At 42.9% G+C, this 26,780-nt stretch overlaps 1 protein-coding gene across 1 annotated transcript in view; it reads right to left on the bottom strand.

Annotated features, from left to right (window-relative positions):
* Window positions 1-22,273, bottom strand: part of LOC106606107 (multimerin-2-like) — a 38,667-nt gene extending 16,394 nt beyond the window's left edge. The window contains 4 exon segments of the mRNA XM_014202230.2: window positions 574-657; window positions 943-1,049; window positions 11,628-11,750; window positions 21,818-22,273. Of these exon segments, the coding sequence (XP_014057705.2) occupies window positions 574-657; window positions 943-1,049; window positions 11,628-11,750; window positions 21,818-22,185 (682 nt within the window). The 5' untranslated portion in view covers window positions 22,186-22,273.
* Window positions 22,274-26,780: the final 4,507 nt, after the last annotated feature.

Genomic DNA, 26,780 nt, shown 5'->3' with positions numbered 1-26,780 from the left:
ACATTTGACATTTTTTGTCATTTAGCAGACGCTCTTATCCAGAGCGACTTACAGTAGTGAATACATACATTTCATGCATTTTTTTTTTTGTACTGACCCCCCGTGGGAATCGAACCCACAACCCTGGCGTTGCGCACACCATGCTCTACAAACTGAGCCACAGGGAAGCTTTTAGGTCCCTAGTGTCTCAGGCTTCTGACCGTTTCTTTCTGTCTTTCTTTCTCTCATGCCTGCAAATGTGCTTGTGTACTGGTGACTCCGTGTGTTTGGGCTCCTAGCTACACCAGTGCCGTAGTTGGAGGGCTTAGGGCAGGCTGGGATGGGGTCACACCCCCTTTTAAGGCCTTGCTTGATGTCCTGAGAACGGTTCACAACCCCTTTCCTCCCTCCCCCGGGAAGTGACGAACATCCCACAGCCTGCTATAGCATTTACCCAAACACTCGCTCTCCTGGGCCACTGGCGTTTCCTCAGTTTATTCAGTTTGAGTCAGAGAGGGCGTCACGGGGCATTTGATTGAGGGCAGCTTACCCAGTCCCCCCCCCTCCTCCCTCCCTCGATGAGCAGACCTCTACCTGTGTGGTGAGGCTCCGTGTCTCCTGGATGTGGTCGTCCTGCCATTGTGGGGTCTGCAGAGTCAGATATATGGCCATCAGCTACTGGGGAAGGGAGAGCGAGGGATAGAGGAAGAGAGCAGGAGCACAGGGAGAGGATGTTACTTTTATTGGTTCCACAGTTTTCGTAAACACATTAATTTCCCAGCTGGTTCCTCTCGCTGAGTTAAGGGCCATTTCACACACAGGAAATCTACTTGAGATAACAAGAGCTAAACTCTGCAAGTAATACAGGAGAAAACTTAGAGTAGGCCTGTGGAGGCATATTGCACCATAAGGTTACCTTTTATACCATGTGTGTATCAGTTGTGTGTAGCTCTGTATCAGTACCCGTTTCCTCGCAGTTCTCCCCTCCATGTCCTGTGCAGCACCTCCACAACAGGGCGGTGAAGATCTTCTGGTCTAATCTGTAGACTGGCCGGGTAGAGAGCTTGTACCTAAACACACACAAAAACGCACAAACCAAAGTCATTGGATTACACCTGATTACATTACAACTCCTATTTGCCATATCTTTAATATGAGTCTTTTGAAAAGTATTTGTCCACAAACCTGGAGAGAAGCTTAAGTGATTCCACTACCCAACAATGGTAAAGCTCCCTTTACTTGCTCTAATATCCGACCAATCAGCTTGCTGCCAGTTCTCAGTAAACTTATCGAACAAATTTAGTTTAACCAGATACAATGCTATTTCTCTGTAAAAAATGTAACAACTGACTTTCAGCACCCTTCTAGGGAAGGGTACTCAACATGTACTGCACTGACACAAATGACTGTTGATTATCTGAAAGAAGATTGTGGGAGTTGTATTGTTAGACTTCAGCGCTGCTTTTGATATCATTGCTCATTTTTTATTGAAAAACTTTACATCTGCCATATTATGGATAGAAAGCTAGAGTATGTATCTGATAGAACACAGGGGGTTTACTTTAATGGGAGCTTCTCTAATGTAAAACTTGTGGTATTCCACATGGGAGCTGGCTTGGCCCTTTACTGTTTTCATTAATGATCTCCCACAAGCCTTAAACAAAGCCTATGTTCACAGATGATTCAACACTATACTATAACATCTGCTAAATATGTGTCCCATAACATTTAAAATTGTATTCATACATGTCAGTACCCACACTTAGTGAAATCCCTGCAACCCTAAACAAAGAGTTGCAGTCAGTCTTAGAATGGGTACCTAGTAATAAACTAGTCCTGAATATATCAAAAACTAAAAGCTAAATGAGACATGAGTCCCACTAAATGCAACAAAGTTAAACTTTGGGGAGGTATCTAAACAATGCAAATATAATCATTCTCCTATTTGTTTAAAATTACATTTGTACTGCTACAGTGGTACATTTTTAAATAAAAGCTTATTCCAAATTAAACGTACACCCCCACATTTGTGTCATGGTTTAAAAAATATATTCCATGTGGCTGCACAGTTATTGGGCTGCACTTGTCATCCCGGGAAAGTCCCATATCTCAGCCCCTTTTCAGGTGTCCCTACTTTTATTTGTAAGCAAGAAACATCAGTTCATTCAGGCTACAAGAGTGTAGACCCAACGACAGTCAATGAATGTCATTACACTTTTTGGTGCTTTGTAACAGATCTCTTTTTCCATTCATCAAATGGCGCCGTGCACAGTTTGGATGCTGGAATTATTTTTGGAGTGGACAGACAGGCGCAGGTAGCCTAATTTTTGAAGTGATTTGTTTGACAGTAAGATGAAAACATCATGACTGATTGTGTTCATGCCTCCCCCTTTAAAAAAAACTATAATTACATGGCGTCTTTACTATTAAGTGTGTGCCATTGGAGGTCCCTAGAAAATAATTGACACCCCCCCCGAATGTGACGGCATAATTCATATTCTGACTAAAAGCATTGTATTGGTACAAACCATTCCCTAACTACTAGACCTCAGCTGAATCTGGTCATGAATGATGTGGCTATTGAGCAAGTAGAGGAAAATAAACTTCTTGGTGTTACCGTACACTGTAAATGATCACGGTCAAGGCATTTTGATTCTATTGTTGTGAAGATGAAGGGTCTCTATGTGATGGTGTGTTTTTTTACAACACGTTCAAGCAAACAAGTCCTGCAGGCTCTGGTTCTACCACATCTATGGCCCAGTTATATGGTCAGGAGCTGCTTCATACTCGTCGCCAAACCCACTGGCTCCAGGTCGTCTACAAGACGCTGCTAGGTAAAGTCCCGCCTTATCTCTGCTCGCTGGTCACCATAGCTGCACCCACTCGTAGCACGCGTTCCAGCAGGTATATCTCACTTGTCACCCCCAAAGCCAATTCCTCCTTTGGCAGCCTCTCCTTCCAGTTCTCTGCTGCCAATGACTGGAACGAACTACAAAAATCTCTGAAGCTGGAGACTCATATCTCCCTCACTAGCTTTAAGCACCAGTTGTCAGAGCATTTCACAGCACCTGTACATAGCCCATCTATAAATAGCTCAAACAACTACCTCTTCCCCTACTGTTTTTATTTAGCTCCTTTGCACCCCAGTATTTCTATTTTGCACACTCATCTACTGTCAAATCTACCATTCCATTGTTTTAATTGCTATATTGTATTTACTTCGCCACCATGGCCTATTTATTGCCTTTACCTCCCTTATCTCACCTCATTTGCTCACATTGTATATAGACTCATTTTTCTACTGTATTATTGACTGTATGTTTGTTTTACTCCATGTGTAACTCTGTTACAACTTGCCTACCTGGTTAAATAAAGATGAAATAAAAAAATGTAAAGGAGGAGCTCGGAAAGCTGCAGCTGGTCCACAACAGAGCAGCACATCTTGCGCTTCACTGTAAACAGAAGGTCAATATCAACAAGATGCATGCCAGTCTCTCTTGGCTCAAAGTAGAGGAAAAATGTACTGCATCACTTGTTTTTATGAGAAAAATGACTGTGTTAAAGATCCCAAATTGTCCGTATAATTAAATACCATACAGCTCGGACAGACATACTTAACCCCACCATACATGACACCAGAGGTCTCTTCATAGTCCCCAAATCCAAAATAAATTTAAGGAAATGCACAGTATTATACAGAGCCATGTTTACATGGAACTCCCATCTCATCAAATTACTCAAGCAAACAGCAAAACGTGCTTTAAAAACAATCAACAAATAAAACAACTAACAGCACAACGCCTCTCTCCTAAACTGATACATAGGTAACTGCCAAAATAATGGAAAAGCTTAAGTAAATGAGGGCTACAAAGTATATTGAAAGCAGGTGCTTCCACACAGGTGTGGTTCCTAAGTTAATTAAGCAATTAACATCCCATCATGCTTAGGGTCATGTATAAAAATGCTGCGCAGGCCATTATTTTGGCTACCATAGCTATGCCCCCATAGGATGACAATACCCACAGGGCACGAGGGGTCACGAGCATGAAAGTGATGTAAACCATATGCCATCACCATCTCAGTCACTAGATCTCAATCCAATTGAACACTTCAAAAAGAAAAGAGGACCAAGGCACTCTTCATATAATGAATTAAAATGCCTTTATTTATATGGCATGTCAAATGGAAACAAAGATGAATAATAACTGTTTTTCGCTGCATGGCTTTCATCAGGGAGTACAAATGTATGATAATACAATGTCCTCTTTTGAACAGCGTTTTACAATTCAACCCTGATTTTATAGAATTAATTGGACAACACCTAGTAAGCAATACTTTACACATTAAAAAGTGAAACGTTATCAAAATGCAAATCAAGGCTAGAAGCATCATAACCCCTAGAAAAGTTTGTCAACCTTGAATATGACTAGGCAAAATGGTAAGAATAGGAGAGCCATCTATTTTATAGCACACTAGATCACAGCAAACATGGCCCACAGCCGTCTAAACATACCTGAGGGTAATAGAGCAATATGTCCACTAGATGACAGCAAAGGAACCTCTCTCCACCCAACAGGAAAAGTGAGAAATCCATATCTTTATTTAAACCAGGGTATTTAGTGGCCTGTAGTTTGTAAATCCAAAAACTGTCCCTTTGGTTAAGCTGTTTAAGACGGTCCCCTTTTCTAATTGAGGTCGGAATATGATCAATACCCAATTTAATCCAATTGAACTCTTATTGGAGATTCTTGAGTGGCGCCTGAGACAGCGTTTTCCAACACCATCAACAAAACACTAAATAATGGAATTTCTTTAGGAAAAATAAAAACGCCCTATTAGGATACTTTATGTTGGCGTTTCCTTTATTTTGTCAGTTACCTGTATGTACTGTATGTGTGAAGATGCTACTGAATCTAGGCCAAGAGTATAGGTCTCTGTTTTTTTTCTATAGCTTTATGTCAGTACAGGACCTTATTCTTATTTTACATGTACATACCTCTGTCCTTAAGCTGTTCTTTCTATTAATATTCTGTATTGTGTCATATTTTATGCTTTGTGTGGACCCCAGGAAGAGTAGCTGCTGCAATAGCAACAGCTAACAGGGATCCTAATAAAATAACAAAATAAAACTAGAAAAATACCATTTACTGAAGTAAATGTGGTGTGCGTGCTAGTCTTGAAGTATTTATGGTTGTGAAATAATAGGAGTGGTGGTAATGGTACTTGCGGCAGTAGTAATGTCAGTGGTAGTAATAGGGTTTTCATATGATATGTGTTAGTTAGTCAGAGGCTTCATGCCCATAGGGGGCACAAGGGCAAGTGCCCCCTTAGATTTAATTTTAAAAAATCTGTCAGCGGTATTTTGCGGAGTGGGCACACTCACTGGACCAGGCAAAGAGTAAGCCCCCCTATTCTCCCTAGTAAGTGGTTGCTTCCAAGGTGCACCACACACAGCGTTTGATATGATTTTACCTGCCGGTGATGGGCAGTACTCGCAGGAGTAGACCCAGCGACAGGATAAAGTGACTAAGGGTCAGTTGAAACCGTCAAGGGGGCACAATCTTTGGAGATTCTTGCATTGGAATTATATTTAGGTCTGATCATATAATTACGCTATATCACAATAAACATAAAGTTCAAATGGTGAGACACTGAGACCATTGAGTGCTTTTGAAGTGACAGGTAGGCTACAGATTTCTCACCAATCTACGCTGCGCTGTATCAGCACAATGGACAGCGCCCTACAACAAGGCCGTTTTGGTAATGAATATAGGCTACAAGATAGATAGGGTAATTCACCTATTACACACAGCCTATGTAAATGCAGCCGTACACACAGCTGTCTTAACAAAATAATGCAAACTAAATGCTGAAATTAGTAGCCTAGTTATTCATGCATGCAAACAAAAGTACTGAATAGCAGTTTGGCTTTGAATACCGACACAACTGTGAATGTGAACGGAACAAAACAGTGGTACCAAGTACACAAAATATCAGGTCAATAAAGTCATTACAATCTATATTTAGTCTAGTTACATTAACAGTAAACAAACGCAGTAAACAAAAAGCGAATGGAGAGCCAAATAACCAAAACATATCATATAGTCTTCGACAGTGAGATGCAGCCATGCACAGCTGTCTTGCCAAATAAATAGGCCTATGGAAGATGATGTCCTTCATTATTTTCCATAGCCCTCGTTGATTATCCATTTTTATACAACAGATAATCAACGCCCCCATAATGACAAAAATGTGTTACATTTTTCCACATTTCAAATATTTTTGACAATTAAATATTACATTTACATAAGTATTTAGACCCTTTACTCAGTACTTTGTTGAAGCACCTTTGGCAGCGATTACAGCCTCAAGTCCTCTTGGGTATGCTGCTACAAGCTTGGCACACCTGTATTTGGGGAGTTTCTCCCATTCTTCTCTGCAGATCCTCTCAAGCTCTAGCAGGTTGGATGGGGAGCATTGCTGCATAGCTATTTTCAGGTCTCTCCGGAGATTTTCGATCGGGTTCAAGTCCGGGCTCTGGCTGGGCCACTCAAGGACATTCAGAGACTTGTCCCGAAGCCACTCCTGCATTGTCTTGGCTGTGTGCTTAGGGTCATTGTCTTGTTGGAAAGTGAACCTTCGCCCCAGTCTAAGGTCCTGAGTGCTCAGGTTTTCATCAAGGATCTCTCTGTACTTTGCTCAGTTCATCTTTCCCTCGATCCTGACTAGTCTCCCAGTCCCTGCCGCTGAAAAACATCCCCACAGCATGATGCTACCACCACCATGTTTCACCGTAGGGACTCGGGAGGCCATATCTTCAATTTAAACCTTCTAGAAAGTGTGTGCCCTCAGGTCTAGAGGGAAGCAAAAGTCATTCCGCTTCCCAAGAATAGTAAAGCCCCCTTTACTGGTTCAAATAGCCAACCAATCAGCCTGTTACCAACCCTTAGTAAACTTTTGGGAAAAATTGTGTTTGACCAGATACAATGCTATTTCACAGTAAACAAATTGAAAACACCCTTTCAGCAAGCTTAAAGGGAAGTACATTCAATAAGCACTTACACAAAGGACTGACACTAAAAATACTGTGGGGCTGTTTTGTTAGACTTCAATGCGGCTTTTGATATTATCGATCATAGTCCTCTGCTGAAAAAACGTATGTGTTATGGCTTTTCACCCCCTATTGTGGATAAAGTTAGAGTTAGAGTTCAATCCCCTGTCAATCAATTGCAAGAAAATGAGCTTTAAAACTGCAAAATGTTCTTTTCACCCCATGACAAAATGTGCAGAGTTGCAGGAAATAAGCTTTAACCCTGAAAAATTCTCTCCACCAACAAGAGGGGTGTGAACAGTTTGTGTCATGAACAGTGCTTGTGCCCATAGAAATAGATGCAACATGCACAACGAGGCGCCGGATGTTCCCCAATGCTGGAAAGGGGATACCTAGTCAGTTGTACAACTGAATACCTTCAACTGAAATGTGTCTTCCGCATGGTCTTCCCTGTGGCTCAGTTGGTAGAGCATGGTGTTTGCAACGCCAGCATGGTGTGTGCAACGCCAGGGTTGTGGGTTCGATTCCCACGGGGGGCCAGTACAAAAACAAAATGCATGAAATGAAATGTATGTATTGACTACTGTAAGTCGCTCTGGATAAGAGCGTCTGCTAAATGACTAAAATGTAAATGTAATAAAGAGTTTCCTGTCTAACAGGACACAGAAGGTGTTCTTTAATGGAAGCCTCTCCAACAAAATCCAGGTAGAATCAGGAATTTCCCAGGCATGCTGTCTAGGCCCTTTACTTGTTCAATCTTTACAACATGCCACTGGCATTAAGTAAAGCCAGTGTGTCTATGTATGCGGTTGATTCAACACTATACACTTTAGCTACTAAAGCAACTGAAATAACTGCAACACTTAACAAAGAGCTGCAGTTAGTTTCAGAATGGGTGGCAAGGAATACGTTAGTCCTACATATTTCTAAAACTAAAAGCATTGTATTTGGGACAAATCATTCACTAAACCCTAAACCTCAGCTAAATCTTGTAATAAAGAATGTGGACATTGAACAAGTTGAGGAGACTAAACTGCTTGGAGTAACCCTGGATTGTAAGCTGTCATGGTCAAAACACATTATTTATACAACAGTAGCTAAAATGGGGAAAAGTCTGTCCGTAACAAAGCGCTGCTCTGCCTTTTTAACAGCACTATCAACAGGGCAGGTCCTACTGGCTCTAGTTTTGTCGCACCTGGACTACTGTTCAGTCGTGTGGTCAGGTGCCACAAAGAGGGACTTTGGAAATATGCAATTGGCTCAGAACATGGCATTATAGCTGGCCCTTGGATGTACACAGAGAGCTAACATTAATAATATGCATGTCAATCTCTCCTGGCTCAAAGTGGAGGAGAGATTGACTTCATCACAACATGTTAGAGGTGTCCAATGTTGAATGCACTGAGCTGTCTATTTGAACTACTGGCAAGACATGCCACCAAAGGTCTCGTCACAGTCCCCAAGTCCAGAACAGACTATGGGAAGTTCACAGTACTACATAGAGCCATGACTACATGGAGCTCTATTCCACATCAAATAACTGATGCATGCAGTAAAATCAGATTTTAAAAACATAAAAATGCACCTTATGGAAAAGCGGGGACTGTGAAGACACACACACACACACACACACACACACACACACACACACACACACACATGGATTTTGTGTTGTAGATACAGTGGTAGTAAAGTAGTGGCCTGAGGGCACACACTTAATGTGCTTTCTGTGAATGTATTGTAATGTTTTTACAAATAAGATTCAAAAGGCACTCGCACATCTGAGCAATCTTGTTACAGGTGCATGGCAACAGTTGAAACAGGATGAATGAAAAAACCTCCCGCTCTCTCAAACAGAGAATTAGTGAACATAAAAGTTCAATCAGGAGAAACGACAGGGATTATCCAGTCGCAGTACATTTTAATGACCAAAAGCATGACATTTCTACCTTTTAGATTTTGTGGTATAGAGAAAGTCAAGATATCAGACAGGGGAAGTGATATTAATAATACTCTGAGCAAAAGAGAATGTTTTTGGATTTTCACCCTCCAGACATTATTTCCTAAAGGACTTAATGATGAAATGCCTATGTATGTTATGTTGTGAATTTAAAATATGTTCCTATTTAAGATTACTTTGTTTTTTCGTATGATGTACCCAATGATTAATGAAAACTTGCTATGTCCTCGTTGTGATTTTATTGACGTGTTCGGTACGTCTTGTCTATACACTTTTGTAATATTTGTGAAATGCATATTGTTATGTTTGGTAGCACTTATTTATTTTTCCTTTCCCTCCAACCCCTTTCCATACGTGGAACGGATGTGGGTGGGGCTAGGTCTACATAGAGGTGCTGTTTTCCGAAAATTCACAAAAGCTCTGACGAAGGCCATTAGGCCGATACGTAAGCTTATTAAATATCAGTGATACTATCAAGAACAATGTTTTTACAAATACAAATGGAGCAGGATGCACCTGAGCTCAATTTTGAGTCTGAATACTTATGTAAATAATGGTATTTCTGTTTTTATTTTTTATAAATTTGCAAAAATTTATAAAAACCTGTTTTCGCTTTGACATTATGGGGTATTGTTTGTAGATTGATGGGGAAAATACATTATTTAATCAATTTTAGAATAAGGCTGTAACGTAACAAAATGTGGAAAAAGGGAAGGGGTCTGAATACTTTCCGAATGCACTGTAGGTACAGGGGCGGAAATCCCGGGGGGGACGGGGGGGACACGACCCCCCCATCCTGGGAAAAATATGATTTGTCCCCCCCAATATATCACTGAAACATAACTATGTCATTTAAATAATATTAATAATACGCAATGAAAGCAATTGTGCTGATTATAGACACTTAATAGTGCGTTTTAAAGTTTCAAAAGATTGCGACCCCCCGCCCTTTGCCTCAGAATGGTTTGATCCACTGCCAGTTCCTTAGTTTGCACGTAACTGCCGTGAGGTTCATCCAGTCAATCGCGCACACACACACTAGCTGAATATGCAGAGCTAGCGCGCAAATATGAACTATTAAGCTAGCTAGGACCTATTCCATTTATGTGGCCTCGTCAAAGATGGAATCTTTGCTATCGTCAATGTATTCCAAGATCAGCATGCAGATAATGTAAATTAGTGCTTCAAAGTCCCTGTGATAAGGTTAGCAATAAACTGAAGTCCAAACTGAACAGAACTACACTCTCTTCTACCATTGTCTTAAATATATTTAATGGTCTCGTTGCAAAAGCTAAATTGTCGCAAGGGAACTTTTATTTATTTATTTTATTTCACCTTTATTTAACCCGGGTAGCAAAGATTATAGCAAACACCATTGAAACTGAATTGGTGCTCGCTAGCTTTGCAAATTCAGCTATTGTTGGAAGCCAGACAATATGAAACAAACTATTAAAATTACAAAAGGTTGCAGCATATGTTGTGTAAATGGTGAACTCATACAGCTGTCAACTCTTGTCATTTTAATCCGTTTCACATTTGCTAGCTACCTTTTAGATCGAAGCCCAAATAGAATGATTTAAGATGATAGAAGCCCATCTCCTACTGTAAATAACCTAAACACTGTGTGTGTGTGTGTGTAGCCAGCCAGGTAGAAAAATGGCAGAAAAATAAAAGACGGACATCAGAGTATTTTTCAATACACCAAAACGCATAGTAAGAACCCTAGTAGCCAAATATCTCAAAGACTAGTTGATAAAATGTTCATAAGAAAGAAATGAAATTCTAATGGAAATGTTTCACAATGATGTCATTAGGCAGAGCAGGCAACAGATGGCACACAGACAGCAGAGTTGGGGACAGATATGCAGGGACAGACTGGCAGAGACAGGGAGTCTCAGGTAAGTTTGTTGAGTCTTTGTTTGGCAACATTATGAAAGGTTCTCAATTTTTTTTACTTGTAAAATAGGAACATAATTGGAAAATGCCATGACTGAACTAAGATTTGTTAAAAAGCAATGGTATTGCTGTTGTGATTAGTTGTGTAGTTTTGGGTACCGGTAGTTAGGAGTACGGCAAACACCTTATTTCTTTGGTTCCTCAATATACATTTACCATATTACAATGTAGGCTATGTGTTACAGCACTACTTTTGGTGTCCCCCTCAGGAATTGCTCTTGAGAAAATTTCATGTAATTGTCCCCTCCAAAGTTGATATCAGATTTTCGCCCCTGTGTAGGTAAATTAGCTTTCCATTTTCTTGTACCTTATATGTGGAACAAGTTTCAAAATGTTCTTAAATGTGATGTTCTGGTGCCTCTGGGGCAATTCAGAAAGCTGATTGAGGACCTTAATTACTGATGAATGTGTGTGTTTGTTATGACCGTGTTTTGCATTTTGTATTTATATTTTGATGTGTATTTTCTGTCATTTAGGTCATTCAGGGCTCATCTGTAAAAGAGGCCTTGCTCTCAGTACTCCTCGACGAAATAAAGTTGAAATAAAACATACAAAAATAAACAAGATGTGTGTGGGAGATTGGAGAATCTGAGTGTGCATCATGCAATCTGTAATATAATGCATTGTACTGTTAGTATGTGGTTTGAGTTGACGTTTGAATGCACAGTGGGATGAACTCACATGACAAGCTGGCAGTCAGGCGTGCCGTTGGGACAGGGGCTCTGAGACTTGATGGTGTATTCCTCTGTGCCACAGGAGACAGCCGTGGTGACAATGCGGCGGTGCACAAATGCACACCAGTTCCTGAAAGAGAGAGACACACACACACAGCGCCATTCCTTTGATACTGTGCAATCTCTGTGTGTAATGAGACCGGAAACTGGGAGACCGTTGATATAATCTATGGAGAGATATTACATCCTCTAGGGGCACGGCGCTGCTGCCAGACCCTGTTCGTTTGTTTATAGTTATATCGCTCAATTTTGTTTTGTTTAGTCTAAATCCAAGTGCGTCGCAAGTTTGAAAGTGGATTGTACATGGCATGTGTGACCCTGTTCATCCTGATTGCTGTAATATATTAAAAAAAACGTTACAATCACTAAACGGAGATTGTATGGAGTCAGTGAGTAAAACGACCACCATCACCTACACCCGTGAGAATCTGCTCTCTTTCCAAGATAAAACCTCACACCCTCGAAAACACCATTGCCTTTCCTGATTGTTGTTCTACAAAGTCAAAAACGGAAACTAAGAAGAAGCGAGACTCAAGCGGTGGTGTCAGGAACACACTACGGAGGCGGGGAAGCCGTCACCCGCTCCCAGTGATCACCGTGTCAAACGTGCGGTCGCTAAATAATAAACGGGATGAGTTAGCGGCCAAGCCTAAATTGGAGGACGATTTTAGGAGAAGCAAGCAATCTGCTTTACAGAAACGTGGCTCAAGCAGGACAATATTGATGTGAACATTGATGGATACACTGTAATTAGAGCAGATCGAGACAAAACAACATCACATAAATCAATAGCTGGAGGCTGTGTATCTTTGTAGTTAATACTTGGGCCACACAGTGTAATGTGATTGTTCAATCACATTACACTGTGTGACCCAAGTATTAACTACAAAGTGTTCACCAGAGACTATGAGATGGTCATTATATCAATTCAGGCCATTCTATCTACCACGCGAGTTTGGACAGATTACCATGATTCTGGTACAGTACCAGTCAAAAGTTTGGACACACCTACTCATTCAAGGGTTGTTCTTTATTTTTTACTATTTTATACATTGTAGAATAATAGTGAAAACATCAAAACTATGAAATAACACATATGTAACCAAAAAAGTGTAGTAACCAAAAAGGTGTTAAACAAATCAAAATATATTTTATACTTGAGATTCTTCAAAGTAGCCACCCACAGATTCTTCAAAGCTGCCTTGATGACAGCTTTGCACACTCTTGGCATCGTTGGCGACCTCCTCTCACCTACACCCTCAGTTCAAAAGGCTTCCCTCTGGCCGGTGCTTTAGCATGCCCGTGGCCAAGACGAAGGTGTTGGACTACTAAATGCAATGTCAATTGTATTGGTATGTGTACTTATCTATCTATTTTAACAGTGCAGTTGGGGCAGCTGTCAGTTGTGTGCGAATGTATCAATGTCCTGTTTTTAGTGTATGCAGTATGCTGAACTGACTGTTTTATATGTATGATGTGAGAATGTATGTGTGTGTCATTCGTTTAATGTAAGGTGATGCCAAAGAAAAACTTCCATCCTGGATAGACAATAAAGTTTTATTCTATACTATTATAGGTTTCTGGGGTGAAGGTCTTCCCCCTGGGCTTACAGCGCTCTCTCCCTGCTACTGCTGCCGTCTCACAGTTTGCTTGTTTGCAATTCTGTGGTTTTCCTTCCTGTTTCTACAGGTCAGGGCTACAAACATAGCATCCGGCACTGACCACTGGACTTCCCATAATCTAACAGTCATTTTGATTTATTTTTAACAGGGCCAAAAATAAAATCCATTCAGCAGCATCTGCCTTTTCACCCAACCTTATTTGGGTGTCGTTGCAACGTTATTTGGGTGTTGTTGCAACCTTATTTGGGTGTTGTTGGACTCTTGAAGAATGTATTGTTTCGGTGGCCTACATTTCTTATGACGTTTTTAACCCTTTTCTATTTTACAATTGCTTTTTATATTTTACAGTCTCCCTCCTGACCCCTATCTACCCTTCATTACTATATAATGGGTCTTGTACTGCCAGCTTCAGTGCCCAGGCCTGGCATGGTGAGCCACCCGCCTGGCTCCTCTCGAGGGTAGTGCTGAAAGAATGATCCCCCGCTTCCCACTCAGCCTTCTCAGCACGTAGCAACTACTGACTGGGCCAAGACATCATCTATGGGCTGGCTTTCTTGTCAGGACCTTCACACTGCTGTCTGCATATATCTAATCAGGGAAATTGTATTTACTTTTATTTACCAGCAGATTTAATTTCAATGAATTCCACAGGTATTCATTTATCTCCATTTCTGGTGAATTATGCCTTCTTATTCCATTTGGCCCCCATGACCTTCCTTTGCTACAGCGGCTCTCCCCTTCTGACCCTCCCTTACCAGCACAAACCTGCTTCAGACCCAGACTGTCCAAACAACCCATTAGAGAAGGTATAGGATAGCCAGGGGTCAGCCTACAACACTGCAGGGGTCATCTCGCCCCTGACTCCAGGTGAGACAGGTGCAGAGGGGATGAATTTCACTGCTCCTGGGTGGCCCTGTCTCGACCAGTCTGTTTGAGACAAACCTCACGCCCCTCTGTCCCATCAACCAGGGACAGAGTTGACTAAACACCAGGCGAGCAGGTCGGCCTGGGGCCCCTCAAACTGACATGTGGTAGAGTGTGACATGTCAGATCTGGTGTTTGGTGTTTTTTTCTGGCTTACCTCGCTGAACCTGTGAGGCGAGGCAAAGTGGCTGCTATGTTTTGCCAAACCACTCCCTTCCACTGTGGTCTGTAGCATTGTATGGAGGCTGAATTTGTGGGGACACCGGTCAAGGGTTAATTAACTCTGCGTGTTTGAGTTGGAGTGTTTTCCGAACAGGACAATCTTTATTATTACCCCCCCCCCAGTTTGTCAGTCATGAATCAAGCCGTGGGACTCACAGGACCTTGTATTGGACAATTCTCAACATGACTGTGTCATTGGCTCTCTAATCCACCACTTCTGTGTCCAGGCCAGACCAAACAAAGAGCCTTGACGGTCCAGGGGTGCAGCTGCAGAGGAGTGGAGAGGATTAAACCAAAATACTTCATCTGTTTCCAAGGCAACAAGCAAGTGGCTGCATCGTTGTGGCCCTGACATTGGAGTGTTTCCGAAGTCCTTCATGCACTGTACAGACACATATACCGCTGCGGTTCGTTTTGAGACTTACTTTACACTGCAGAGACAGAGAATGTGTAGAAACGAGACAGTTGACTTTTACAAGATGTTTCACCTTTTCTCTCACTCTGATCCAAGACTGTATTTCTCTTGGCCCAGTAAGCTACAACTCCCGTTAGGAGGGGAACTCCTACTGGTTAAAGAGTGGGGAGGAGGGGTGTCACAACCCAACACTAAGTTTATATTTCATAAACTGAGAGAACAAGGTCTCCTGAACCCTCTAACAGCCTCCAGCTCTACCACGGTGTTCACCCTTACACAGACTAAACAGTGCCACAACAAACAAGCTCGTCTAACAAGTTTTCAGTACATGACGATCGCCATTAGAAAGCAAATAAGAAAGCAAATACAAGGAGAGAATGTGTCCCTTCCCATACAAAAACAAAGGACATTTTGAACATAGTCCTGTTGAACATATCCTCGTTCAACAGGAGTGAATGGAAACTCAGAGAGTGGAATGCCTGGTGAATTGACTAGAGGGTCACTGATACTTTAAGTTTGTTTTGGCCTCTAGTGTGTCACAAACAGTGTTCTGCGCTTGATCTCGTCTTCAATATTTCACAATAGAACAATAATATTAAACTTTTACAATGTGAGAACATTGAGGTCTGCTCTTTCTGCCCTCACAAGGTAAAGGTGCACTCACTTTCTGGCTGAGAAGAAGGCGGATACTAGATTCTTACCAGCCACCAGCAGTGGCAATGTGCTTTCACATTCTAGGAATTAGGGTTGCAAAGACTGCTTGCAAAGTTGAACTTTGTCATTGGAAATTCAAATTTGTCAATGTGAATTTCAATTTGTCAATGTCCAAAATCTGTCCCTTCCATGCTCAACCCCACCACCGTGCTACTAGCTTGGCAGGTCTGAGTCAGAGCTGCCCGGTGTCGCTTCCTCCTTGTCTGCTGTGAAATCATGAAGGGCCATCCCTGGGAGAGCACAATAGCTGTGGTCATACCTCCTGTAGGCCTACAGCTCCCAGAACATCACCCCTCTTTGGCTCCGACCAGGAAGGAAGCATCTGACGCTCTCACGCAGCGCTAACCTACTCCATCCTGAGACACTCCACCACACAGCATACCCACAGACATATACACACACACACAAACACACACACACACTGCAAATCCATTGGGCAAACCTTCACACAGCTCTGTCATACAGCTTTGGTAGTGAGTTTCTCTATTATGGGGATATGATACTAAGACTGTGTTCACACAGCGACACTGTCCTCTCCCATAGTCTAATCGTGGCGTTCTGGGTGGTTGATTAGGCCTCTGGGTTGGAGAAGCTGAGGTTTCCAAAAAGGGCTAACTAAGCTAAGCTAAGAGGCTCTGAAGTCTTTGTAGAAGGTTGAAGAGTCATGTCATATAACTAAATCATATATGTTTTATAGTACCAACAACACCAGACCAGATACTCCTTTCGCAAGATAAATGAAGAACTAATATTAACAGAAGATCTACAATGTTATTTTGGCTGGGTTTCAAAGCCAGCACTCCTCTTTGCTTGTTTCTTATACAGTACAGCTGGCCTGGATAACACTCTCCCCTTTATGCTGCACTAGTGTCCATTATTATTACAAAAAAATTGCTTTCAAGAAAAGCCACATTGTGTCGGAGAGTGTTCAAAGTGTGTAAATTCTGCAGAGAACCCTGACTGCTGCAGATGATGTTAATTCAGAAACGAAAAGAGAAAATAACCAGATGTGTATGGGGGTCCTGTTAGCCAGTGGGTCGACATGGACTCTGAAACCCGACTGTACACAAAAGGCCTTTGTGCCGAGGCCAGTGGCTGAGCGGCGAGGCCAAGCACACCGGGAATCAAAGCTGATTCCTTTAGGACATGTTTTAGTGAGATGTGAGACCATAGCAGCAACAAGCAGAACTGTCTTTTCCACACATCCATTCCAGACACACAGCCATTCCGGCTGCATTGGTGATGGGTCGGGAATTACCTTTTTCCGAGTGGTCCGGGAAGGGCTACTGAGGGATGGGAAGGGAGCGGATGTTTCCGCTCTTGAAGCTGGAGCTGGTACATGTAATCAGGACAGTCATCAGTACAGCCTCCGAGCCCCACGATGGACCCCAGCAGGAGGGCCAGGCTTTAGACATGGGCTGCACTTTCATGTCTTGATTTCCTTATTTTAGCTTTTCTTACTATTATGTTGATTTTAATGAGTGCTTGATGAAAGACATTTGCGAAAAGTATAATTGTCGTTAAAAGGCTGTTAATAATGCCTACGGAGCTATGCCATTAGCGCTGACGTTACAGATGTAACATCCATCCCACACCAGAATGATCTGTGTTGCATTTACATATTTGAGCAGAATTCATGAAAACAGCTTAAGCAGTAAACTACCCCTCCCTCATACTTCCTGTTTTCATGGGTTCTTGTAATGAGTTGTTTAGCCTGTTGTCTGGGTCTGCTCCTCTTTGCTTCTGCATAGTTCTGTTCTGTTTGCTAGCTAGATTGCAGTAGTCCACACAGGTCTGCAGTTCACGCCCTCGCTGTCTGTGGCCTTTCAGAGCTCCCCATGCGTACCAAAGACCCAATGCCTCACGTCAGCCGTGAACCATCCATCCCAACGCCCCTCGTATATCCACATTCCTCACCCACCACCTGGGTTCTAACACATGCATACGCGCCCATGCAAACACACACACGCACACACACACACATCACCTAGACCCTGAGCACTCACCCATGCAGTATACTCACCAAAACAACAGGAGCTGTTGTTACTGGGGATGAAAACATGCCAATAACACTCAACTGAAAAGCATTCAGCACTAAAATAAATGGAGATATCTGACCTTTAAATCAGTGTTATTCATATGCTAAAGGTATTCGGACACTCTTGGCGAACAAATAGAAGTTTGTAAAAAATGTTTTTTTAAATAACGGTTTAGAAGAAGAAGAGACGTTTCAGCCTTACAGCCTTCCGTTTTGGTCATCCTTGAGTGGCTGAATACCTCTCACATATCCACTCTGTTCGTCTATTGATACGTCTTTGTTGGACTGCAAGTTTATCGACAGTTTACTTTTTCCTTTGCACAGTCAGTGCTCTTCATATGTCAGAGGTGTTCAGTCAGTGAAATGTTTCGATTTTGTTTTATTATTGTTAACAACCAATGTGTTTACAGACGTCAAGGCCGAAGCACATTGATAAAAAAAAAATACAATGAAGAGGAAGGACTGTATGCATACCTCTCACATATCCAGTCGAACCATGAACCTTGGTTGAGTTGAGAGTTTGCAAAAGACAGTTCACTTTTTCTGTTGCAGAGTAAGAGTTATTCACACACAGGGTGAACCTCTCACTGACCCCCCCCCCCCCCAACCCCCCCAGCCTCCTCCAGCACAAGAGGTTCCTGGCCCAATCAAACCTGGCCCTCAGAGATATCACAGGCTACTCGCTGGCCGGCCCAAACCTGAACTCCATTACAGTAATGATGGTGACACATAAGAAAAAGAAGGTCTTCTATGAACGATGTCGTTAAGTAAACGTTTAAATGGCTGTTCTTAAGGAGGGCTAATCGCTAACTGTTTGAGCTAGCTCCTCAGGGAGCACATTATCAGCGGATCAGGCTAGCTGCGCTGCAATTTAGGGTGAAATGTACGTATCCGGGTTAGAATAATGACATGTCCAGTAACCTCTGACCTCTAACAGCTCTGGAGCAAAGATCTGGCTGCGCCGGCAGCCTGGGCTCTGAGCTCAAACTGCAGGAAACCTATAGCTCTCTTATGGCTTTCTATGCAATTAAGATGAATTGCTATTGGTTAGGCTGGGGTAAGGACAACCGTGTCTACTTTTGACACTTTGGGGAGGTGGGACTGGAGAGAGCACATTAACAAGAAGCCCAGTCAAACCAAGGCAGTGAAACCCCAGCAGTTCTGCTGAGGAGGGCACATGTAAAAGTTTACTAAAACACTTTACATTGGTTTAGTTCACCCCATCAGCTCAAGCTTCATGCTGATTGTAGCAATGAGACAAGATTGAAATTGAGGAGAAAAAGGGGGGGAAATTCCAAAAATAAATGAAAAATACATATTTCTGGGGCCCTGCATATAGAATGGGAGTCGGAAGTTTACAAACACTTAGGTTGGAGTCATTAAAATGTAGTTTTTCAACCACTCCACAAATTTCTTGTTAACAAACTATAGTTTTGACCAGAGGTGTGGACTCGAGTCACATGACTTGGACTCAAGTCAGACTCGAGTCACAAATATGATGACTTGCAACTCGACTTTGACTTTAACACCAATGACTTGTGACTTGACTTGGACTTGAGCCTTATGACTCGACCTGACTTGATACCCTCCCCAAGCCCAAATATAAAACATTATGCTATTAAAAAAAGTGTGCAGCGCATCAACTCTTCATTTAACGGATTACAGTTTGAATCGGACAGCAGCCAATCAAATTGTGCCAGCTGAGAAAAAGTTGTGCGTGGCAGTGCAGAGGAATGTCGGCGGGTGAATTCAGATGGAGCCCTTGGAAAGATGATACCCAAAATTATTATTTTCGGATATAAAGACGATACTATATCAACAAAAAACGGATTGCAACTTGCAAAACATGTGGGAAGAAAATTACAGACTGAGGCACAACAATTTCCAACTTTGTTCAACATTTGAAACTCCACAAAGAACGGTAAGTCGTGCCTAATATAGCCGACAGCTATATATTTTATTACTTTACTAGTATAGCATGTAGGCTAATGTAACGTTAAAGCAATGAGCCTCCACACAGTCAGTCAGTGAGGGAACGTGATCATTGCACCCAAGATTGAGCTACAACTGGCTAGGCAGTGATGATGTTACTGCTGTTCCTGAAACCATTGACATACGTTAGCCTACTGTAACCACACAGAGAGAGCGAGAGAGAGAGAGAGAGAGAGTGTGTGTGCGTGTGCGTGTGCGTGACTTGACCTGTCGGTCTTGACTTGAGACTTGACTCGGACTTGCCTGTCTTGACTTGGGACTTGACTTGGGACTTGAGTGCTAAGACTTGAGACTTACTTGTGACTTGTAAAACAATGACTTGGTCCCACCTCTGGGAGTCATTTTTCCAAAAATTGTTTACAGACAGATTATTTCACTTATAATTCACTTTATCACAATTCCAGTGGGTCAGACGTTTACATACATTAAGTTGACTGTGCCTTTAAACAGCTTGGAAAATTCCAGAAAATGATATCATGGCTTTAGAAGCTTCTGATGGGCTAATTGACATAATTTGAGTCAATTGGAGGTGTACCTGTGGATGTATTTCAAGGCCTACCTTCAAACACAGTGCCTCTTTGCTTGACATCATCGGAAAATCAAAATAAATCAGCCAAGACCTCAGAAAATAAATTGTAGACCTCCACAAATCTGGTTCATCCTTGGGAGCAATTTCCAAATGCCTGAAGGTACCACGTTCATCTGTACAAACAATAGTACCCAAGTGTAAACACCATGGGACCACACAGCCATCATACCGCTCAGGATGGAGACGCGTTCTGTCTCCTAGAGATGAACGTACTTTGGTGCAAATCAATCCCAGAACAACAGCAAAGGACCTTGTGAAGATGCTGGAGGAAACGAGTACAAAAGTATCTATATCCACAGTAAAACGAGTCCTATATCAACATAACCTGAAAGGCCGCTCAGCAAGGAAGAAGCCACTGCTCCAAAACCGCCATAAAAAAGCCAGACTACGGTTTGCAACTGCACATGGGGACAAAGATCGTACTTTTTAGAGAAATGCCCTCTGGTCTGATGAAACAAAAATAGAACTGTTTGGCCATAATGACCATCGTTATGTTTGGAGGAAAAAGGGGGATGCTTGGAAGCCGAAGAACACCATCTCAACCGTGAAGAACGGGGGTGGCAGCATCATGTTGTGGGGGTGCTTTGCTGCAGGAGGGACTGGTGTACTTCACAAAATAGATGACATCATGAGGTATGAAAATTATGTGGATATATTGAAGCAAAATCTCAAGACGTCAGTCAGGAAGTTAAAGCTTGGTTGTAAATGGGTCTTCCAAATGGACAATGACCCCAAGCATACTTCCAAAGTTGTGGCAAAAAGGCTTAAGGACAACAAAGTCAAGGTACTGGAGTGGCCATCACAAAGCCCTGACCTCAAGCCTATAGAACATTTGTGGGCAGAACTGAAAAAGTGTGTGCGAGCAAGGAGGCCTACAAACCTGACTCAGTTACACCAGCTCTGTCAGGAGGAATGGGCCAAAATGTACCCAACTTATTCTGGGAAGCTTGTGGAAGGCTATCCAAAATGTTTGACCCAAGTTAAACAATTTAAAGGCAATGCTACCAAATACTAATTGAGTGTATGTAAACTTCTGACCCACTGGGAATGTGATGAAAGAAACAAAAGCTGAAGTAAATAATTCTCTCTACTATTATTCTGACATTTCACATTCTGAAAATAAAGTGGTGATCCTAACTGAGCTAGGACAGGGAATTTTTACTAGGACTAAATGTCAGGAATTGTGAAAAAGTGAGTTTAAATGTATTTGGCTAAGGTGTATGTAAACTTCAGACTTCAACTGTATATGTGAGCTGCTCCACGTTCTTAACCTGGGTGGTAGCCATAGCCGCCGGGAAGATGTTTAGGGGTGCTGGGATTTTTTGTTGTTGTTGCCTACTTTTATGAAGAAAAACATAAATTTTTTAATTCATTTTTTTCAGGTGTTGCTGCAGCACCCTCAGCACCCCTGCTTCCCACAGCTATGGTGGTAGCTGTTATTACACACATGCTGGTAGACCAAACATTTCATTTTCTGTTTGATGTGCATGCTGCGAAGTGCTTGTGTGTGTTTGTCAATCCACAGGTGGTTGTTCCTGTGTTTTCCTTCTCCTATAAATACGTGTCTGCATGGGCTGTCTGTCAGCTGAGAGGTGGCTAGCTACTGTGAATAAACACTTACCCAGTGCGGGCTGGGTAGCTCCCTCCCTCTCCTGGTGGGAGAGCACTCTTCTCGGGCAGCAGACCCAGGGGGTTTAGTCCAGGACCAACCTGATGTGGTTGTCCATGTGGCCCATGCCCCAGAGGGTGGTGGGCAGATCCAGGCACATCAGGTTCGTGGCCACGGGGTCCTGTCCTGAGGTGGGGAATGTCAATCCCCCCAGGTTCAGGATGGACTCCTACCCCCATCTCCTGGGTATCCAAGCCTTCTCTCTCCAGAGGCAGGTCTGGGTCCTCTTCCTCCACCTCTGGATCTCTGGCCCTGACCTCACAATGAGCTGTCACCAGCAGCCCCAGCACCAGCAGCATCAGTTCCCCCACAGTTGTCATGTCTGCTTCCCTGCCTGGTCCTGATCTATCCACACTACCTAGCTGCCAAAAGTATCTGAGACCTCTCCGGGGCTGCTATTTGTTTTTAAAGAGTTGCGTTTTGGAAATACCCCACCCCCATGTTCAAAAGTCACCCTCCTCCTCCCCAGGCTAGCAGTCCCCTCCCACTGTTCCCCTCTCTCACATACACATACTCGCACACACACATGCACTCACACCCCAGCCACCCAACTCCTGAAGTTTTCAAAGCCCTCTAACAATCCTCGGAAATGAGCCTCCAACGGACCCACCCCCACCTACCCTCCAGCCGGTTCCCTATGGAAAGGTTGCAGGGCCTGGAACAATGAGCCTGTGGCTGTGGTTCTCTCCCTCCCTCAGGCCCGCAGGCTGGAGGTGCCGTTAGGACCCCCCCCTCAAACACCACCACCTTCACCACACACACACACACACACACACACACACACACACACACACACACACACACACACACACACACACACACACACACACACACGAGCATACACACACATACTCCAGCCGGGCCGGTGAGGAAGCGGCCCATTTCTTATGTTCTTATCACCTCACCTCTGTCTCTCTTCCTCTGACTGGCGGAGTGCAGGAAAGGGATGTTAGGGCGGAGAGAGAGCAAGAGATTGGATGGGTTTTAAAGGAGTGTAAAGGGTTGTTGACCAGAGGATATAGGGAATCGGTCAAATGTATCTGCATAGGAGAGACTTTTCCCTCTAGTTATCTTTGTCTCTATGCCTCAGAATCACACACAGACCCTCACACTGACCCATATGAGTAATCTGTTTTTAAATAGATAGTGGGGAGATGAATGCTGTTATGACTAGGGTTGCAACATTCCGGGAACTTTCAATAAATTTCCTGGTTGGAGGATTCCAAATTTACTGCTAATTCCCTCCTGATTCCGGGAATCTTCCAACCGGGGTTAAATTAAAACCTAGAATTTATTGAAAGTTCCCAGAATTTTGAAACCCTAGTTATGACGATACATTGTTGTTTAGGTCATGGATGAGTTAGTGTTTGAGTTGAAACTGTATTGTTTTTCGGTTTATCATACATCTGCTGCCACGGCGACAGATGTTCCAATATTTGAGTGGTGGTGAAAGTGATCTAACTCCCATGTTAAGTTTCAAGTTTTTAATGTCAGGTGCAAAAGTACAGTGAAATGCCTTGCTTTCAAGCTCTAAACCCAACAATGCAGTAATCAATAACAATGTAATACTATAAATAGCATAAGGTAGAACAAAAACACACAAGATATAAAAATAAGAAATAAGAAAGTATGCTATATACAGGGTCAGTCCGTTCCAGTACCATATTTACAATGTGCAAATTTAACTAGGCAAGTCAGTTAAGAACAAATTCTTATTTACAATGACAGCCTACCCCGGCCAAACCCTAACCCGCACGACGCTTGGCCAATTGTGCGCCACCCTATGGGACTCCCAATCACGGCCGGTTGTGATACAGCCTGGAATCAAACCAGGATCTGTAGTGACACATCTAGCATTGAGATACAGTGCCTTAGACCGCTGCGCAACTCGGGAACCACTGGAGTGATAGAAGTCAATATGTATAGGGGTAAGGTGACTAGGCGTCAGGATAGATGATTAAAAAAGTAGCAACAGAGTATATGATGATTGTATGTGAGTGGGTGTGCATGTAGAGTCAGTATAAGTATATGTGCACATTATGTGTGTGTGAGCAAATTATGAAGTGAGTGTTTGTATGTGAGTGTGTGTGAGTGTGTAGGGTCTTGTGAGCGTGCATAGAGACATTGCAAAAATTCTAAATGAAATACAACGGTCAACTCAGATAGTCCGTGTAGCCATTTTGTTATCTATTTAGTTAGCTATTTAGCGGTCTTATGGCTTGGGGATACAAGCTGTTCTGTTTTCCTGTAATCCATTATCAGCTCCTTGGTCTTACGGACGTTGAGGGAGAGGTTGTTGGTCCTGCACCACATTGCCAGGTCACTGACCTCCTCCCTGTAGGCTGTCTCATCGTCGCCGGTGATCAGGCCTACCACCGTCGTGTCATCAGCAATCTGGTGTTGGATTCGTGGGTGGCCACGCAGTCTTGGGTGAACAGGGAGTACAAGAGGGCACTAAGCACACAACCCTGTGGGTCAGCGTGGCAGGATCCAGGGTCCAGTTGCAGAGGGAGGTGTTCAGTCCCAGGGTCCTAAGCTTGGTGACGAGCTTGGAGGGGACAATGGTGTCGAACGCTGAGCTGTAGTCAATGAACAGCATTCTCACATCGGTATTAAGTATCTTATCTAGGTGGGCGAGGGCAGTGTGGAGAGCAATTGACATTGCGTCATCTATGGATCTGTTGGGGCGGTATGCAAATTGGGGCGGGTCTAGGGTGTCTGGGATGATGGAGTTTCATGCCACAACTCAAAGCTCTTCGTGATGACAGATGTGAGTGCTACAGGGCTGTAGTCATTGTGGCATGAAGCCTTAAGAGTTCTTGGGGACAGGAATGATGGCGGTCATCTTAAAACTTGTGGGGATTACGGATTGGGACAAGGTGAGGTTTAAATATGAATATGCCTGCCAGATGTCCTGAGCATGCGCCGAGAACGCGCCCTGGAATACCGTCGGGCACCGCAGCCTTGCGGGGTGTTGACCTGATTAAAGACCTTACTCACGTCGACCTCGGAGAGAGGTGACGGTGTCAGTGTCCCACTAACTTTAAGAGTTGACATTGGAATGTGTGCTTCTGCTGCTGTTATCTTTCCCAGTGTTTGGGACAGACTTGTTCGCTATAGTAGGATTTACGGTGCTCCTTAAGGTGCTTAACGTGGATGGCCGTGTAACTCTTTAGTAGCAGCAGGACCTGGGGACACCTGAAATCCCACCCTTATGTATGAGGAGAGGCAGACCTCTGTAGCCCGTTAAAATAGACAGACTACCATGATCATAAACAGTACAGTGCAGCACAATACAGTAAGACGCTTCAACACTGTAAGCTATTCTGCACTAGATTCTTACTGTTGAAAACAAAAGAAAGGAAACTTTTTTCTTCTTCTCCATAACAACATCGTTTTACTGTCCTTGTCTGCATCCAGGTGGAGCTCTAAGTAGTGGGGTCCCTCCCTGCCGCGTGTCCATGTGATCGAAGACTTCATTTGGTGTTCTTGGCTGCAGCCAAGCAGCTAGGGACCCCAGGGTAAATTATGAGCTGAGAGAGAAATGAAGACAGAGTGAGTGTTCACTGTATCATCAGCAGGTGGCACTAGTTTTACACGCAGAGAGCTGACGGGGCCTTGTTTTGCCAACCTCCCTGGGGGAGAGGTGACAGCCGTTATGGCTAGCTGGGGCTAGGGATCAATAGTCCACCAACAGAGAGGTCGCCCAGACGGGACAGGCCAGGAGGGAGAGCACCGGTCATTACTGATCTCTGTGTTATTATGTCATTAGAGCTGTATACCTGTATATGCAGTACTGTAGTGTAAAGTGCATGTCCTGTCCATCAACAGTGGTTGTAATGTTACATGTGTTTCCAATGATAGATATGAAAAAGGGATATTGGACAGCAACCATCCTTTGGTTTAGTTTCCCTGACAGTGTATTCAAATGCTAACATTTTAGAATTTTTGGCACAAATCCTATGCAATTCATGATACCTATTGTAGCATTTTTCACGCATTGTGTCCAAATCCTTTTAAAGTATCTAAAATTGATTGTGTAGCTCAACAAATTCATTTAAAGATGATTTGGCTAATATCGGTACAATGACATACATGGTATTGTTAGCATTAGCATTTGGAAACAGTGCCAGGGAAACTAAACCAAAGCATCTGATTGCTGCCATACCTTGCCCCCAACTACTTACAGGGAAAGGAAACCAATATGTAATTTTGTAATTTGGGTGAAGTATGCCTTTAACCTTTTACTGCAGTGGGCTACATCCGGGTCACACAGAGTGTTTCTTGGTAGTCTTAAACAAATCTACTTTGAAACAAATGTATACACCTCACACACATGGCTCTTAAGGAACCGCCCCTTTTTAAAAATGTTCGCCAAAAATGACATACCCAAATCTAAGCAAGGATATGCATATTCTTGGTACCATTTGAAAGGAAACACTTTCAATTTTGTGGAAATGTGAAAGCAATGTAGGAGAATATAACACAATAGATCTGGTAAAAGATAATACAAAGAAAAAACAACCGTTCTATTGTATTTTATTTGTACCATCATCTTTGAAATGCAAGAGAAAGGCCAAAATGTATTATTCCAGCCCCGGTGCAGTTTAGATTTTGGCCACTAGATGGCAGCAGTGCATGTGCAAAGTTTTAGACTGACCATTGTATTTCTGTCAAAATGTTACTATCAAGACTGCCCAAATGTGCCTAATTTGTTTATTAATAACTTTTCATGTTCAAAACTGTGCACTCTCCTCAAACAATAGCATGGTATTCTTTCACTGTAGTAGCTACTGTAAATTGGACAGTGCAGTTAGATTAACAAGAATTTAAGCTTTCTGCCAATATAGGATATGTCTATGTCCTGGGAAATATTCATGTTACTTACAACCTCATGCTATTCGCATTAGCCTAC

Source organism: Salmo salar, chromosome ssa01 (genome assembly GCF_905237065.1).
Source record: "Salmo salar chromosome ssa01, Ssal_v3.1, whole genome shotgun sequence".
Classification (NCBI taxonomy): Eukaryota; Metazoa; Chordata; class Actinopteri; order Salmoniformes; family Salmonidae; genus Salmo; species Salmo salar.
The sequence above is the reverse complement of the archived record's forward strand: the minus strand, read 5'-3'. Positions and strand labels throughout refer to the sequence as shown.